Genomic DNA, 17991 nt, shown 5'->3' with positions numbered 1-17991 from the left:
ACTGCTCCCAGAAAAAATCTACCATTCCTGACGAGTCTGGCTGTCCTTGGCCTTGTGAGGCTCTCACCAGCCTTCCAAAGACTGGGGCTCTGTGCTTTCCTTCCTATGGAAAAGAACTGCCATTCTCTTTCAGGCTCCCATGGCCAGAACTGGGGTTCCACCTCCAACATTGCCTGTTGTGAAAGACTGGAGAAGATTTTTGGCTCAAAACATTTCATGTGTGAGGAAGGAAGGGGCAGGTCCAGCCTTGCCTTGCCCTGGAACCCCAATCCCTCCAGAGCCTCTATCCCAGCCTAGCAGTGTCTGCCAATCCCTGGCACAGCACAGGCAATGCTCCACAGCCACCTCTGCAGCCCCCAGCCCAGCTCCTGAGGGACCAAATGAGCCCAAGGCCCACCTGGAGGAAGGGCCCAGGAAGACCAAGTGGTATTGAAGACTGACCACAAGGCAAGCACATATCTTGACCCTACCTCCTCTTGGAATTTCCACCTGAACAGTGCTGGAATCCAGGAGTTGGTAACTGTGTGTGCGCTTCTCTGCATCTTTTCGCCTTGCTCTCTTTCTGTGTCTTCTTCTGTTTCTGTGCTCCTGCAAATTTTGATTAATATTAAATGGAACAGGCTTAGAATTTGTGAAGTTGAATGGCTCAAGTCAATGCTTTGAGAAGTGTTTTATGTTGACTTAATGTCTGTTGTGATTTGAGATGAGAAGAATTTTAAAAAGTAAAACTTTTTCATGTAAGTGACAATCTGTTAAACCACTGAGATACTGAACACGTCTCTGTGAAACACAAATGTTAAAGATGAAAAAGTCCAGGAACGTCCTCTTTCTTTTCCAGTCAACAAAGAAGCAGTGGGCCCTGGCCCTGGCCCCCATCTCAACCAAACCAAACCAAACCAAACCAAACCAAACCAAACCAAACCAAACCAAACCAAACCAAACCAAACCAAACCAAACCAAATCAAATCAAACCAAACCAAGTAACCCTGCCATGGGCTGAGCCCCTGCTCCCCTCCCCAGGCTGCCCCTCTCCACATTGGCCCTATTCTAACCAAACCAAACCCCAACAACTACCAAACAGGAAAACAAGAGGCTACAAAACCCCAACCAGAACAAAGCAAGACACAGCTATTGAAATCTTACCAAGTCCCCTCCCCCCAACACAACTAAAACAAAAAACCCCTACAACCTACAACCCATACAAAATAACCTTACAACTAAAAACTTAAACATAAAAAAAGCCAAAAACAAACAATAAAACCAATTGTAGCACAACACAACCACGACTTCCACCACAAGTTACTGGCAGGTCAGATGTTAACCCTTTCAATACTTCAATCCTCCCTCGAGTTAAAGAAAAAACAAAATGCAAGCATATAAAAAAAATAAAACCATCAAAGTCAGTAAAGAAGAAATGAAATCCTAATTTAAAAGAAAGAAAAAAATACCCTAATCTTAAAACTAAAATCCTCCTATAAACTATAAAGAAAAAACTCTTTTTCTTCACAAAACTATTTTAAAAATTGAAATTTGTATCAAACAAAAACCTCCATGCTAAAATAAACAAATGTTAAAAAACCTGCAATATCATGAGAAGTTTAAACAGGAAAAAAAAAAGTAATTCAGTATCCCCAAGAGAAGATCTCTATTCCCAGAGATAAAAATAATTTTAAAAGTAAATAATAAAAACTTTATTATAACTCATCTTTAAAACAATACCCCACAAGTCAACATGGCCCATCAACAAGCTGTAAAAAAGCTTGTAGCTATAAAGACAACTTCACAATAACGAAGTTCCCCAGACAACTGTTATCCATGACAAAATTAAGTGCCACAAAAAAAAAATTCCTCCTGTAAAAAACCTCCATAATCTTAACAAGAAAAGCTTATCACCCTAAAACTAAAAAAAAGACAATTCTAGAAATAGTAAACCACTAGAAATTTTTAAGTTTAGTTTCTTTATATTGTCAGGTTAAAAAAAAAAATTGTAAAGAAAAAAAAGTGTTCTAAATAATTTATTTTAATTCTTACTACCTTTTTTCTTCTACTTGCTTTTCATAAATTTTTCTACATACCCTTTTAAAATTTTAAGTCTGCTTTACCTTTCTCGTAACCCTATCTCACAACAAAATAAACACATAAATAATTAACCCACACTAAAACCGACCACACTCATCAATCCATTAATTAAGAAATCTCAAGATGGGAAAAATCTTAAAATAGCAAACCAAAACCACTACAATGTTATCATGTTATCATTAACCCTTTGCCAAAGTTTCTCTGATTTTCTAAAGCTGCCAGTAAAGGCGGTTTGGTTGGTTTGGGCTCCTGAGAATCTCTTATTGGTATTTCTTCAGGGAGTCCAACTCAGAGTACACAAACAACTGTAATTCCTTTTAAATGTTTCCTTGAGGGAATTGTTTGGGGGATGAGAGTCAGGGCTTGTGTGTCCTGCTTGGCACAGCCGAGGCAGGGCTTTCCCAGCCACATTCCACACTCCATTTCCCAGCTGGAGCCGCTGCTGCCTCTGAGTTGTGCTGCCCCAGCCCCAGGGAAGCTCTCCTTGTCTGTCCATTCCCCCACGGTCTCTGGGCAAGGATGGCCTCAGCCTCAGTGGGGGCTGCTGACATCCTCAGCACCTTGGAGGCTGCTGCTGAATTTCACTGCTCCAGAGGCTTGTTCAGCCTTCAGCTCTTCAGTGCAGGAATTCAGTGTCCCAGGGCTCAATAACACTCCAACACCTTACAAGCCAAGCCTCTGCAAAATAATTTTATCTCAGTTTCCAAATAATTTGTAGTTACGTAGATCCCAGTAGTGTATTCAAAGTGAATACATGATATTTAAAAAGACAGTGAGAAAACATTTTTTAGGTCCTGTTTAGTTTTGTTTTCCTGTTAATTCATTGATATATGCAATCTCCAATTGACATTGAATCCAAGTACCTCCTCATGCAGTTTGAATAGATATGAAAATCAAGACCCTTCATGGCTGACAATCAATCAGACTCTGTCCCTACCCCCCACCCCACCATTTCCCCCATCCAAGCCCTGGCACTCAGAGCAGCCTTGTGCAAATCTGAGCTCCCTCCAGCCCAGGCTGCACCTGCAGCTTTCAGCTCCTTGGCTCCAACTCCCACCTGCTTTCCTTGGAGAAGGAGCTGCCCGAGACACAGAGGGACGTTCATTTGTTGTCAGCCAACAAAGCCAAGGGAAGGCACAGCTCCATCAAATGCAAAAGTCATTCCTCTGCTGGATATTAAATCCACTTTCCACAGCAGACAGTCTCAGAGCAATGGAAAACACCTTCTGTGCCCAGCACAGATCCCAAGGTCCCCCCAAACCCTTCCTGCCCCAATTCTGCCCAGATTTGCTCTTTGCACACACAAGTCACAGGCTGAAGTCAGGAGCTCCCTCCATGCCCAGAGGGACGAAAAGAGAGAAAGGGGATGAAGAACTCTCCTGTGCAGAGCCAAGGTCCAAGTCCCCCTGCAGTGGGAACCACAACTCATCAGGTTTGTGTCCTTTGGGCTCAGGGCCTGGTGACACTCAGAGGCACAGGAAGGTTTCTTGCCAACAAACACAAGTTGAACATTTGAACAGTTTAATAACCATCACAGCTCTTACCTCAGCTCTTTGTGATGTCCCGGCAGCATTTGACATGTCCACCATCCCCAGGGGATCTCTGTTCTGGAACAGTTTTAGACAGAGACATAAGAAAATGTAATTCTTTGATAGATAGAATGACAATTAGGTTGTTGTCTAATGTGATAAATATTTGAACATCAGAATGTCTGGACAACTCCCTGAAGTTCAAAGCATGAAGCCATTCAGTTGAGAAGTGAGTGAATGATCAGGGAGCATCTGAAGAAGGAAATCTGGGATCAATGGGAAGGTCATAGATCAGGCTGGTTGAGTGAAGAGATGTCCTTAGACATGGCCATTTAAACATGAGAGCTGGAAACACTGGAAGGAAGAGGATCATGAAATATTAGACTAAATGTTGGTGACTAACATAGAGAAGAAGACTGATATTTTTTCCTGGAATCAGTACAAGAATCCAGTAGATCCAGAAAATTCCTGTTCCTTGTGGAAAAATATGCCATCTCCTAAAAGTACTAAAGTGAGTGAGATAATAAAGATTTGCTTGTATATTAGGAAACTAACAGGTATTAAAACCTGTGCCCCTTTCCAGGCAGACATCAGCTATGTGCCCATGCCCATGTGGCCCACGCAGCGCCACTTGTGCCCAAAGGTGCCCAGCTGGGATTGGATCTCTTAGAGAGCACCTGAGGGAGAGCAGAGCACTTTGCAAGCTGCAGGTCCCTGACAGCCCCACAGGGCTCCTGTCCCCTCAACATCTGCTCTGCTCCAGTCTGAAACAAGGCCCAGCATGGTGCCGGGATCATCAGAGAGCTGAGGTGTGTGCTGGAATTCAATGCCCTCCCCATCCCACAGCAGCCCTGCATTTCCCTCCTGCAGCCTTGGTCTCCAGCACAGTCATGGAGGCTCTTTGGGCTCAGGACTGTTGCTGCAGCCCCAAAGAGCAGCTGAGTTCTGCCTTTGGCACAGTCAAGCCTGGCCAGCACAGGCCATGCTCAGCAATTGCTTGTGTGGGCCTGGCCTTGCTGTCAGCCCCGGCAGCGTCTGCGTGGCCCCTTTGTGGCCCTGTGCTGGCCCAGCCATGGTGGCCCAGCCCCTGTGCAGGCCCAGCCCAGGCCAGGAGCATTGCGGCCGGGAACGGCCCCTGTGCCGTGGTGCCCACAGCAGCCTTGGGGCTGTGTGCCCCATGGCCTCCCTGCTGGGCAGCCTCTGCCAGCTCCTGCAGAGCCCGTGGCACCTGTCGGGTTGCCCATCAGCCCTGCCTCGGGCTGTGCCAGCCTCTGGGCCAGCAGAGAGGCCAGCCAGGGCTGGCCATGGCCAGGAACAGGCCCTGAGCCCTGCAGGAGGATGGAGCTGGGCCACAGCCAACCTCAGCCCAGGCCAAAGCTGAGCTCAGCAGCCAGGGCTGCCAAGGGCTGGGCACAGAGGCTGGTGCTGGCAAATGTCCTGGAACCCCTCCCTACTCTGTCCATGCCACCAAGGCCACAGAGCAGCCCCCTCTCTGGGCCACTTGCCTGTTTGCAATGCCTTGCACAGGCGCTGGCCCTGCCCCACAAGGCCTGGCCTGAGTCCTGCCCCTGCATGCTCAGCCAGGCTGAGATGGATGGTTTCTGGGCCAGGCTCTCTGAGCCCAGCCCAGCTCCCTGCAAGCTCTGCCAGCTGCCCTGAGCTCTGGGCAGCACCAAGGGCCTCTCCCCAGCCCAGCCGGCTCTGCCCCACAGTTCTGCTCAGGCCAGGCTGCTCTGGGCGCCGCCCCACGACCTCAGCCCCTGGCAAGGGCACAGCAGCAGCTGCAGCTGCCACCGGACTCAGCCCCAGCCATGGGGGAAGGTGCTTGGCCAAGGCCAAAGGAGGCTCCCTGGCTGCCCTCGGGCTGAGGTGCTGAGAGCTCTGCAGCCCCTGCTGCCATCCCATCTGCCCAGGGCAGCACAAGAGCCACTGCCTTGGGGTCCTCAAGAGCTGCTCCTGCCGCAGGCCCAGGGCCCATGCCAAAGCTGTGGCAGCTACCAAGCTGTGCCCATTTCTGTTCATTGCTGTTCTGATGGGGATTGGTTCTCAGCCACTCGGAGTTTGATGATGAATTTTCCTCCTGCAGAGGCCTCTTCTTTTTTGAGCTCTTCAGTTCAGGAATTCATAGGAAAATGCTGATAAATATTTGTTCAAAACACCTGAACGAGAAAAGCCACAGGGAATACTCCAGGTTTTCAATTCTTTCTTGGTTAATTAGACACATTTCTGAAGTGTATTCAAACTGAATATACTGTATTGAAAGCAATGAAGAGAGAACTGATTTATCCTGTTAAATTTTTTTTTCCTGTTTATAGAGCGATTTCAGCAATGTCCAATTGATATTGACCCCAGCACCTTCTAATGCAGTCTGAATAAATATTAAAATCAAGAACTTTAAAGCTGAAGATCAGTAACACTTTGTCTCCACCACTTACCCACCATTTCCCTCATCCAAACCCTGGGAATCGTATGGATCAGGAACAGGTAAGACACCATCCCTGGAAGTGTATAAGGAAAGACTGGATGTGGCACTCAGTGCAATGGTCTGGGTGACAAGATGATGTTGGGTTCCAGGTTGGACTTGATGCTCTCCAAGGTCCTTTGCAGCCTGGTTGATTCTCTGATGATTGTGACACTAAGCAAGGCCCTGAGGAAGCAAGGGGCCATTGTGACACTAAGCAAGGGGCCTGGTAGCACTAAGGGGACAATGCTGACACTGTGTGTGACATGGCAGCACAGAGCCAAGAGACCATTGTGACACTGTGGGGCTGAATGGAAGCAAGGAGTCCATTGTGACAGTCTGGGTCCTGCTGGAACCACAGACGCCACTGGGACACTGCAGGGCCTTTTGGAACCAAGGGGCCATTGTGCCACTGTGAAACCAAGGAGACCCTTGGGAGAGCGTGGGGACAATGGAATCAAGTAGACATTGCAGCATTGCAAGGACTCTGGGAAATGAGGGAACAAATGTGACACTGTGGTGCGTCATGGAACGAAAGGGTCCCTGGTGACACTGCAGGATCTTGTGTCGCCAGGGCTCCATTGTGACACTGCAGCACCAAGGAATTCATTGTGGCAATCGGAGGCCTCATGAAACCAAGAGGCCACTGTGACCCTGCAGGGCCTTGTGGAACCATGCAGAGCTTTGTGACAGAGCAGAACCTGGTGTCATGATGGGGCCATTGTGACACTGCAGGGCCCCATGGAAGCAAGGGGCCTGTGCTGCTCCTCAGAGATTTGAAGCCATTTATTATAATGGCTAATAGCTTCTGAAAAATAAAAAAATTAAAAGACACTTAAAATATATCAAGGGAATCGCAGCAGTTAATAAATAACCTAAAATACACTTTCAGGAAGAACTTTGATCAGATATTTAGATAAGGCAATGCAAAACACACTCACAATATTTGGATAAGGTAATCTAAAATACACTCACAGAAGAAACTTTGGAATTAGAGTATTTGAAGAAACAGAAGTGGAAGCCAATAAGTTAAAGTGACCTGCCAAGCCGCTAGGATCAAGCCAAATACAACAGTAACTCCGGCCAAGCCATGGAAAAACATGCCAAAGATAACAGGAAGAAGTCCAAATTAGGAAAAGCTTAAAATTTAACTAAGGAAAACCAGGAATTCCCGGAAGACCCCGCCTGCCTATGAATATGCATGTAATAAATGATGTAATCCCTGTTTAAAATTGTATAAAAACCCGCTTTTGCTGTACATGATTTAGAAATCCATTTTGTGATTTCTCCGACGTGTCATAATAAAATACCTCCTGCTCATCTGACTTAGACTGAGTCTCTTAAGCAGTTATTCTCACCTTTTTGGGGCAAAATTCGGCATCATTTTCTGGCGACCCAGATGGAACCAGACAGGAGATCCAGGCCTTGAGGGGTCCTCCCCGAGCCGGGTCCGGGGTCGGGACCCTCTGGCACCCCTGACTAACTTTTGTCAGAAGAGACTCCCCCCCCGGACCAGTGCTTTCCGTGGACGAAGAGTACCCTGCATCTCCTGCTCCAATTAAGAGGTATTTCAATTATTTATTGGTTTTGGAATAAAGCGCTTTGTTGGGAAACGGGGGTCAGACGTGACTGCCCGATGGGAAAGCTGGGGAACGCCCCGGTAAAAGAATCCCTACTGGGTTAGAGTCCCAGAAATAGAAACGCAGGTTAAAGTCCTGCGACTGGGTTAGAGTCCCAGCATTTGGTTGGAAGGAGTACTTGTTTATCTTGGTATCTTTGGTCTGTTTTTACTGTGTGGGAAGCTGTTTTCAATATTGTATTTAATGTTATAATACTGTGGATTAAGGGTTAAGAACTAAGATTGCTCTCTGAGAAGTCTGTCAGCCGGTGATCTTTTTGTATGTGTCTGTTGCAAAATCTTACAGGAAACATCTTGTCGCTCTCTCTGTAATCTTTTAGAAGAGAATAAGTTGATAGACGTCTGGGAAGAAATTTGTCACCCCCCTGCAATTGTTATACTGTCTACAGTTGTGATTGCATGAGTTTGGCAAACCGGTATCTCACGGTCTGTAGGTGACCTCTCGTGACCAAACCTGGTAAAACAGTCCGTTCTGATATAGACCATAAGGTAGGAACTATTTCATAAAGGTGTGGGTATGAGTGAGAGTGAATGAGACGCAGCATCGCTGCGAAGCGAGAGGGAGTCCCACTCCGCATTTCCTGTTCTTCGCGAGAAGCCAGGTCGGAAAAGGACAAAGCGATTGAAGATTGTGTGTTTGAAGTGTTAAAATAAATTGGTATAGAGTACATGCGAGAAAGAGGCTGATCTGGTTAGACAGACACAGGGAATAGCAATGGGAGGCCAACAGAGTAAGGACGTAAATATGAAAACCCCCTTAGGATGTATCCTAAAGCACTGGAAGGACTTGGGAGGGATCCCGGGGGGAAACATAAGTAAAAAGACACTCCTTAAATATTGTACACAGTGGTGGCCGTTGTATAAGTTAGATGATGATGAGAAATGGCCGCCGGAGGGAACAACTAATTATAACACTATTTTGCAATTGATGCTTTTCCTCCGCCGACTTAATAAATGGGATGAAGTGATGTATGCTGACATGTTCTTTACCCTAAGAAATAAACCAGAGTGGCAAAAAGAGTGCGGGGTAAACATAGCACCTCAGGACCCCTTAGTACTAACCCTGGAGAAAGATAAGAAAGGTTCAAAACCTAAAGAACGTTGCTGTGATGCATGTAGCATTGGGCAACAATGTCTTAAATTAACAAGAAGGGATAGTGGAAAGGAGAGCGAAATAAGCCTGTGGGAATACCATCCATTCGCCCCAGGATGGGAAGGGCCTCTTCCCAGGCCAAAGGAAGAACAAGGGGACCCTAGCCCATTAAAGGAGCTGGAACGATGGTGGAAATCTGAGTTTGGGCACAGCCCTCAGAAACTAGACAACACTTGGGAGGAGGATAGTCCATTAAAATCGGGGATTGACAAGAGGGAAAGCAGCCCACAGGGACCAGATAGTTCACAGGGGTCGGGGAGCTATAGGGATGCTGACAGCCCACCTAGACTAGAAGTTGAGAGGGAAGAAGACAGTCCACACGAAGCAGAGAGTCGAGGGGAGACAGGCAGCCTGCCTGAACTAAGTCCATATGGGGATAGTAGCACACCCAGGAATGGGGGTTTTAGGAAATCAGGTACCTGTAGAATAGAAACCAGCACACCGAGGACTGGGGATAAAAGTAACTCATTAGGAGGCTACGTCTCTAAGCTGAAGTATAGTGAGAAGAATGACAATGAGATATGCGAAAGGGAGGCAGAGAACAACTCACAGAAGCTGAATATAGTAATTCAGATAGAGGATAAGAGAGATGGAAGGGGAACAGAAGATGAGGAGGACAGTAGCCCGGAACAGGATAGGCGCAGGCAGATGCGGGAAGAAAGGCGACAGATGCAGAGCGAGAGGCGGTTGGACTGTGTAAACCATGCTAGGGGAGTGGTAGGAAAAGAATTAACAGAAATAGAAGGTGAAGATGAAGAACAGGGAAAGGGAAAGAGAAAAGAGAAGAGAAAGAATAGGGAAGACATTGAGGCACAGGAGGAAGATCCCGGGGAAGGGACCAGTCATTCGTATTATACCAGATCTGTGGCACAGAGGGAAGCAAAGCAAAAAGAAGGTAATCATACAATAGCTCCTCTCCGACAACTTATGCCAATGGTAGGAGAAAGGACTAGGGTAAAGGTGCCGTTCTCCACGAGTGATCTGAACAATTGGAGGGATGAGGCAAGGAACTTCAGGAGGAATCCAGAGGGAGTAGCGAAGAGGTTTGAATTAATGGCAAAGAATTTAGATATTGATTGGGAAGATATAGAGGTGATGCTGTCAGAATTGACGGATACAGAAAGGGAACTCGTATTGGAGACAGGAAAACGACATGCTCAAGTATTATCAGGGAGACTAGAAGATAATTTCCCCAGCAGTAAACCAGAATGGGACCCGGGCAACGAAGAGCACTATCGACAACTGGTGCAGTATAGAAAGCTGATCGCGATGGGTTTGCGTAATGCGATCCCTAAGGCTATCAATTGGTCAATGCTATATGACATTAGGCAGGGAAAGGATGAGACCCCGTCAGAGTTTTTGGATAGACTTAGGGCAGCCATGAGACAATACACACCCCTGGACCCAGCAACGGAAGAAGGGAAACAGCACTTGCTAGGGTTGATGATGGGACAGAGTAACCCAGACATCTGGAAGAAATTACAAAAGCTTGAACATCCAGCAAATAAAAACCTGGAGGCGTTGTTGAATGAGGCATGGAAGGTATATAATAATAGAGAAATAGAGGAAAAGAAAAAGGAAGATAAGAGGCTAGCTCGAGTAGTGGCTGTAGCAGTAGCAGCTCAAAATACAAACCATTTGGGACCTAATACCAGGGGTAGGGGTAGAGGCTACTCAGTGAGAGGGGGAGGGAGGTTCCAACCCCACCCAGCTAGAATAGGGCCAAACCAGTGTGCCTATTGCTTCCAAACGGGACACTGGAAACGTGAGTGCCCTCAATCAAGAGAAAGATCAATGGACACTACTACTATCGCACATCAGGACAGTGAATGAGGGGGACCGGTGGGCCGTACCCTAGCAGACCCACTGGTTAAAATGGAGCTAGGGGAAGGTAAAAAGGAATTGGACTTTTTGATTGATACGGGAGCAACTTTTTCAGTTTTAAATCAAGAATTGGTACCTAAGAGTGATGAATTCGTACAAGTTGTGGGAGCAACAGGCCAACCAGAAAAAGCTTACTTTTTGAAACCTATCAAATACAAAATTGGGAAACAAATGGGAATTCACCAGTTTCTGTATTTGCCAAATTCACCAAAGCCTCTATTAGGGAGAGACTTACTGGAGAACTTGGGAGCTATAATAAAGTTCAATAAGAACAGATTGGAATTTCAAGTAAAAGAAGAACAACTGATTACAGCCCTAAGCCTAACAATCAGCTGTGTGGAACCTAAATCTGAGAATCACAATTTTGAGCGAATCCTGAGTGAGGCATACCCATTAGTATGGGCTACTGATATACCTGGAAAATCAAAACAAGCAGCACCGATTGTTGTGGAACTTAAAAACGGGGCAAGACCGGTGGTAAGAAAACAATACCCTTTGAGAATAGAAGACAGAAAGGGGATTGAGCCCATAATCAAAAGGTTTCTAGAACTGGGGTTATTGATAGAATGTGAATCAGATTTTAATACACCAATCCTGCCAGTAAAGAAACCTAATGGAGCTTATAGACTAGTTCAGGATCTGAGAGCAGTAAACGAAATAACCAAGACATTGCATCCGGTAGTTGCTAATCCATACACGCTTTTAACTAGACTGAAGGATAATTTAGCCTGGTTCACCGTATTAGACTTGAAAGACGCATTCTTCTGCCTTCCCTTAGCTCCCGAGAGTCAAAAGATTTTTGCCTTTGAATGGGAATCTGTAGATAGAGGAAGAAAGACCCAACTTACCTGGACGGTATTGCCCCAATGATGGAGCAATTCCCCTACAATTTTTGGGAATCACTTAGCCAAAGAATTAGAACAGTGGGAAAGGCCGCTGGGAGATGGCACCCTTCTGCAATACGTAGACGACCTCCTAATAGCAACAGTGACAGAGGAAGAATGCATTGAATGGACTATTTCCTTGTTAAATTTCCTGGGTTTAAGTGGATATCGAGTCTCTCAACAGAAGGCACAGCTGGTGCAAAAAGAAGTGGTGTACCTGGGATACGAAGTCTCCAGAGGACAGCGTTCCCTGGGAGCAGCTAGAAAAGAGGCCATCTGTCAGATGCCTAAACCAGAGACAGTGAGAGATCTGCGCGCCTTTCTGGGGATGACAGGTTGGTGTCGGCTAGGATCTACCAGTACGGGATACTCGCTAAACCACTGTACGATTTGTTGAAAGAAACTAAGGACGTTCTAGTTTGGACCCCCGAGGCAGAAGGGGCCTTCAAGAAGTTGAAGCTGGAGTTAATGAGAGCACCGGCCTTAGGTCTTCCAGATGTATCAAAACCATTCTGGCTGTTCTCCCATGAACGACAAGGGATGGCCCTAGGAGTCCTAGCACAGCAGTTGGGAACACACAAGAGAGCTGTGGCCTACTTCTCCAAGCGATTGGATGAAGTAAGTAAAGGATGGCCAGGCTGTCTGAGGGCAGTGGCTGCAGTGATAATTAACATAGAAGAGGCCAGAAAGCTCACGCTGGGCCAAAAGATGACTGTGTTAGTATCTCACACTGTATCGGCCGTGCTGGAACAGAAAGGCAACCATTGGTTGTCGCCTTTCAGATTCTTAAAATACCAGGCCATCTTGGCTGAATCAGATGACGTAACCATTCAGGTAACTAACATTGTGAACCCAGCTTCATTTCTAGAAGGGAGAGCCCCAGCAGAACCCATCGAACACGACTGCCTGGAAACAATTGAAGCCGTCTACTCCAGTCGCCCAGATCTCAAAGAAGAGCCGCTCGAAGGTGCGGACAACTGGTTTTCGGATGGCAGCAGCTTCGTGAAGCAAGGAGTAAGAATGGCTGGCTATGCAGTCACTACTACAGAAAGGGTAATTGAGTCAAACCCCTTGCCTGCAGGGACTTCAGCCCAAAAGGCAGAGCTGATAGCTCTGACTCGAGCCCTGGAATTGGCGGAAAACATGCAAATAAATATATGGACAGACTCTAAATATGCCTTTTCCATTGTACATGCTCATGGGACCATCTGGAAAGAAAGAGGACTGTTGACTACACAAGGAAAAACAGTCAAACATGCTGAAGAGATTCTGCAGTTGCTAGAGGCGGTCCAACTCCCAGCACAAGTGGCCATAATGCATTGTAAAGGGCATCTGAAAGGTAACACTATCCCAGAAATAGGGAACAGGAAGGCAGATACGGAAGCTAAATTGGCTGCCACAAGAACTAGAGAAGTAGAAATAGTGGCCCTAATACCAGGAGAGCTGGATACCGATATCAAGCCAGATTACCAGGAATCAGATCACAGATGGATTCAAAAGAATAAAGGTAAACTGATAGACAGTGGATGGGGACAATTAGAGACAGGACAGTTGATAATACCAGGGAACCTAATGTGGCAGATTGTGAAAACGGAGCACGAAAAGGCCCATTGGGGCCTAGATCCACTTTACCAACATTTGCGAGCTAGGATAGCAGGACCGAAATTATTTACTACTGTAAAACACGTTACATCCCAGTGTGAGCGGTGTTTGAAAAATAACCCGAATACGGGAACCAAGGTACACCAAGGAGCCATAAATCGAGGTAAATTCCCAGGTGAAGTATGGCAAATTGATTTTTCTGAACTCCCAAGAAAAGGGGGGTTCCGGTATTTGTTGGTATTAACTGATACATTTTCTGGGTGGCCTGAAGCATTCCCTTGTAGGACAAATAAGGAAAGAGAGGTGACTAAAGTACTGTTGAATGAAATTATTCCACGGTTTGGGGTACCGAAAAGCATTTCTTCGGATAGAGGTACACATTTCTGTGCAAAAGTGGTGAGAGCAATAAGCAAAGCATTACAAATCAAATGGCAACTACACACACCTTATCGTCCACAGGCCAGTGGGCAAGTGGAAAAGATGAATCATCTCATCAAACAACAAATTGCCAAAATATGCCAGGAGACTAATTTGCAGTGGTATCAGGCTTTGCCTATTGCTCTGCTCAGACTGAGAGTCAAACCAAGATCAAAAGAAAAGTTAAGTCCATTTGAAATTCTGTATGGTAGACCTTATGCTATGCAAATTGTAAATGGGGACGCTATAGACCAAATTGATAATCAGTACATTTATGATTATATAATTACGGTGGGGAAACAGTTCGATAAGAATGCTACTGTGGTGATAGGGCACCAACCTAAACAACCTGATTGTAAGTTGCATCCGTTTAATCCCGGTGATTGGGTGTATGTTAAGAATCTTTTAGGAAAACCCCTATAAGAAAAGTGGGAGGGACCTTTCCAAGTGCTGCTGACTACCTTCACCGCGGTTCGGATCAAGGAGCGACCTACGTGGATCCATTACTCACGAGTCAAGAAAGCTCCGGAGAATAAACAAGAGGAGCAGACATCATGATCCTGACTCCACCGCAGATCTTCACAACCCTGATCATTGGACTAATGATAAGTATAGTTCTTCCCCAAGGCTCTGTCTCAATAGACCCATGGTCTAATGCACACCAGTGTATCCACCCGGAGTTGGAAACGGGACCGAAGGGGCCCTACTTTGAGGTTTATGCCTTACGTAACAATCAGCCATATGCGAGTAAAGTATGGGATCAGCCCTCCATGGTAGCGTACGAGGGAGACCAAATCCAAATTGGGTGTCGAGAGCTTGACCCAATAGAAGGAAAAACAAGGCAGCTAGTATTAACAATTCAACCCTTGATGGCAGCCTCTGAACACAACCTAATCACCTTTAGTCCAGTGAAAATGGGGAAACCCACTGTCTGGATTCAGCAAAAGGGCCCAATTTCATGCCAGTGGAGTGACTTCGGGGAAGATCCACCCGGATCACAACCCCGAAATTCAGTAGTTTATAGAAAAGATCCGCTTGGGGAACTACATCCTGAAAACATAACCCTTGACTTACACCCTCTTCTCTTTTCTGCGGGAAAGATTGTAGCATCTAATGGTCCTGAGGAAGGGAAAGCACAGTGTGCTTAGATTGGATCAGTCGATGACGTTCACATGTGAAAGGGAGCTGAAAGCCCTGGAAATGGGTTTTGGCTTCCCTAAGTGTGCTGTCGCATATAAGGTAGCATTACTGGAAGATGTGATTCCATTGTATCCAGATCTAGACTTGCCCCAAGAAACCACTCCACCGGTGGTATGTAAAGTAGTACATAACCTAACCTTTATAGGGCCTCAGGTGATAAGAAAATCTAATGAACAAAAATTATTGTTAGACCCCACTTATTCCCTGAAAAAGGTGCAGATGAACTTCCACACCGATATTACGTATTTGCAGAAGGATTGCCAACCGTTTATACAGCAAAGCCTTAAGGGATGGAGTGCATGGCTAGCAACAAGGTCTCATCATAGAAGAGCACAAAGAGATTTGAGTGGGTGGATTGGCACTGGATTTGGTATATTAAACACGATAGATCAAGAAGTATTAGTGAATAAATTAAGTACCGTCACGTCGAACTTAGGAAAACTAAAAATGCCCCTCAGTTCATCCATGCTTACATTAGCAGAAACACAATCGCTAGTAGCAAAATTGCTAACCATGGTAGCAAACCACACTGAAGAGGATTTTTTGAAGTTCGCTAACTATACAGGGGAACTTAGCAAGGAAATTGCACTAGCTATCCAGTGCCCTCAGACACAACAATGGGTACAATCAGTAGCGGCAGGAATACTGAGAGAAGGAACGTCAGGTATATTACCTCAAGAGATAAGAGAAACAATATTAAAGGATAATCATACTACACAATTTGAGAAGGACCACCAAGCCTGGTGGCAATTAGTAAATTTCACTTATGAGCCTCAACAGGAACACATTGAAGCCTATGTCCTCACCATTAGTGCAGCAGAGGAAAGAGCTATCTTTCCTATCCTCACTCTAGGGACAATACATCAAGATGTTATTGTCAGGCCAATAGACCATAATGTCTGGGCTAGTTATGATAATACCAAAAATAGGTGGCAATCAGTTAGCACAGAAGCATGTATTCCTAGAGGACAATTAGGCTATGTTTGTGAAAACGCTGTAGTAGAAGCAGAAGATCTATGCTTAGATGCCGAGAACAAGTATGTACCTTTGAAATGCTTCCGCATAATAGAACACAATCACAAGTTTATTATATAGGGAATGGGTGCGCTTGCGTGAGGACAGCTTGTGACAATGTCACCATAGATAATTGCCAAGAAAAGACTAATAATACTAACTTCTTTGTATGCAACTTCACCAAGATAGTAGGTTGTGATTTTCATTATACTGTCCCAATAACTACTGAACAGCTAATTAACGCAGATTTCGACCTATATCAAGAGATACCGAAATTACAAATAGGGATGGACATCGAAGTTCTTAAAGCAATGCTCACACATCCTAAAGTAAAGGAATTGATACAAAAGGTAAATCAAACAACCAAACGAATGGTATGGCAGGTAGAACATAATTCAGAAAAGATAAAGAATGTCTTGACTAAAGTAGAACAAGTAGGCCAGCATCATTGGTGGGATATCTTTGTGGGATACTCCCCAACATCTACACAAGTCTTTAACTATCTGGTGCACCCAACGCTAATAATAATCATAGTTCTGTTACTATTAACTCTCACAAATATTTGTATGTGGTGGAGACTGAGAATCATAATGAAAAGAACCCAAATGATCTGGGCTATGGTACGAGCATATCAGCGCCCTACAGGGTTAGAATTTGACGAAAGAATTCGTAAGTTATAAGAAAAGGGGGGAAATGAAGCCATTTATTATAATGGCTAATAGCTTCTGAAAAATAAAAAAATTAAAAGACACTTAAAATATATCAAGGGAATCGCAGCAGTTAATAAATAACCTAAAATACACTTTCAGGAAGAACTTTGATCAGATATTTAGATAAGGCAATGCAAAACACACTCACAATATTTGGATAAGGTAATCTAAAATACACTCACAGAAGAAACTTTGGAATTAGAGTATTTGAAGAAACAGAAGTGGAAGCCAATAAGTTAAAGTGACCTGCCAAGCCGCTAGGATCAAGCCAAGTACAACAGTAACTCCGGCCAAGCCATGGAAAAACATGCCAAAGATAACAGGAAGAAGTCCAAATTAGGAAAAGCTTAAAATTTAACTAAGGAAAACCAGGAATTCCCGGAAGACCCCGCCTGCCTATGAATATGCATGTAATAAATGATGTAATCCCTGTTTAAAATTGTATAAAAACCCGCTTTTGCTGTACATGATTTAGAAATCCATTTTGTGATTTCTCCGACGCGTCGTAATAAAATACCTCCTGCTTATCTGACTTAGACTGAGTCTCTTAAGCAGTTATTCTCGCCTTTTTGGGGCAAAATTCGGCATCAGATTCCTGGAATGAAAGAAACATGTTTGACACCATGGTGGCCCTTGGGTTCAAAAGGCCATTGTGACACTGTGGAACCAAGGAGAGCAGTGCTGCACTGCCAGACCTCGTGGAACCAAGGATCCACTGTGACACTACAGGGCCTTGGGGAACATCGGCACCATTGTGACACTGCAGGGCCCAAGGATCCAAGGCACTTTGTGACACCAAGGGGTCCCATGGAACCAAAGGGACATTGTGAGACTGAGAGGCCTCATGGAATCATGGAGAAAATTGGGACACTCGGGGGCCCAATGAAACCGTGTTGACACCAAGTTGTCTGGGAGTGTGGATCTGATGGAGGATGGACGGCTCTGTAAAGGGCCCTGGAAAGGCTGGATACAGGGCCCAAATCCAACAACGTGAGGTTTAACAAGACCAAGTGCCGGGTCCTGCACTTTGGCCACAACAACCCCTGCAGTGCTACAGGCTGTTGACGGAGTGACAGGACAGCAGCCAGGCAGAAAGGGACCTGCAGGGACTGATGGACAGCAGACTGGACATGAGCCAGCAGAGTGCCCAGGTGGTCAAGAAGGCCAATGGCTCCTGGCCTGGATCAGGAATGGTGTGGCCAGCAGGAGCAGGGCAGGGATTCTTCCCCTGTGCTCAGCGCTGGTGGGGTAGCACCTCGAGTGCTGTGTCCAGTTCTGGGTCCCCCAATTTAGGAAGGACATGGAGGGGCTGGAGCATGTCCAGAGAAAGACAAGAAGGCTGGGGAGGAGTCTGGAGCACAAGTCATGTGAGGAGCAGCTGAGGGAGCAGCTGGGATTGTTTATCCTGGAGAAGAGGAG

At 45.7% G+C, this 17991-nt stretch overlaps 1 protein-coding gene across 1 annotated transcript; it reads left to right on the top strand.

Annotated features, from left to right (window-relative positions):
* The first annotated feature begins 7534 nt into the window (after positions 1–7534).
* Positions 7535–17099, top strand: LOC134420537 (uncharacterized). Its single transcript, XM_063160690.1, has 3 exons — positions 7535–7634; positions 7995–8197; positions 14048–17099. The coding sequence occupies exon 3, from the start codon at positions 14762–14764 to the stop codon at positions 15941–15943; it is 1182 nt and encodes a 393-aa protein (XP_063016760.1). The 5' UTR covers positions 7535–7634; positions 7995–8197; positions 14048–14761; the 3' UTR covers positions 15944–17099.
* The last annotated feature ends 892 nt before the right edge of the window (positions 17100–17991 follow it).

This window comes from Melospiza melodia, chromosome 7 (assembly GCF_035770615.1).
Source record: "Melospiza melodia melodia isolate bMelMel2 chromosome 7, bMelMel2.pri, whole genome shotgun sequence".
Taxonomy (NCBI): Eukaryota; Metazoa; Chordata; class Aves; order Passeriformes; family Passerellidae; genus Melospiza; species Melospiza melodia.
This window is presented reverse-complemented; position numbering and strand designations above follow the sequence as displayed.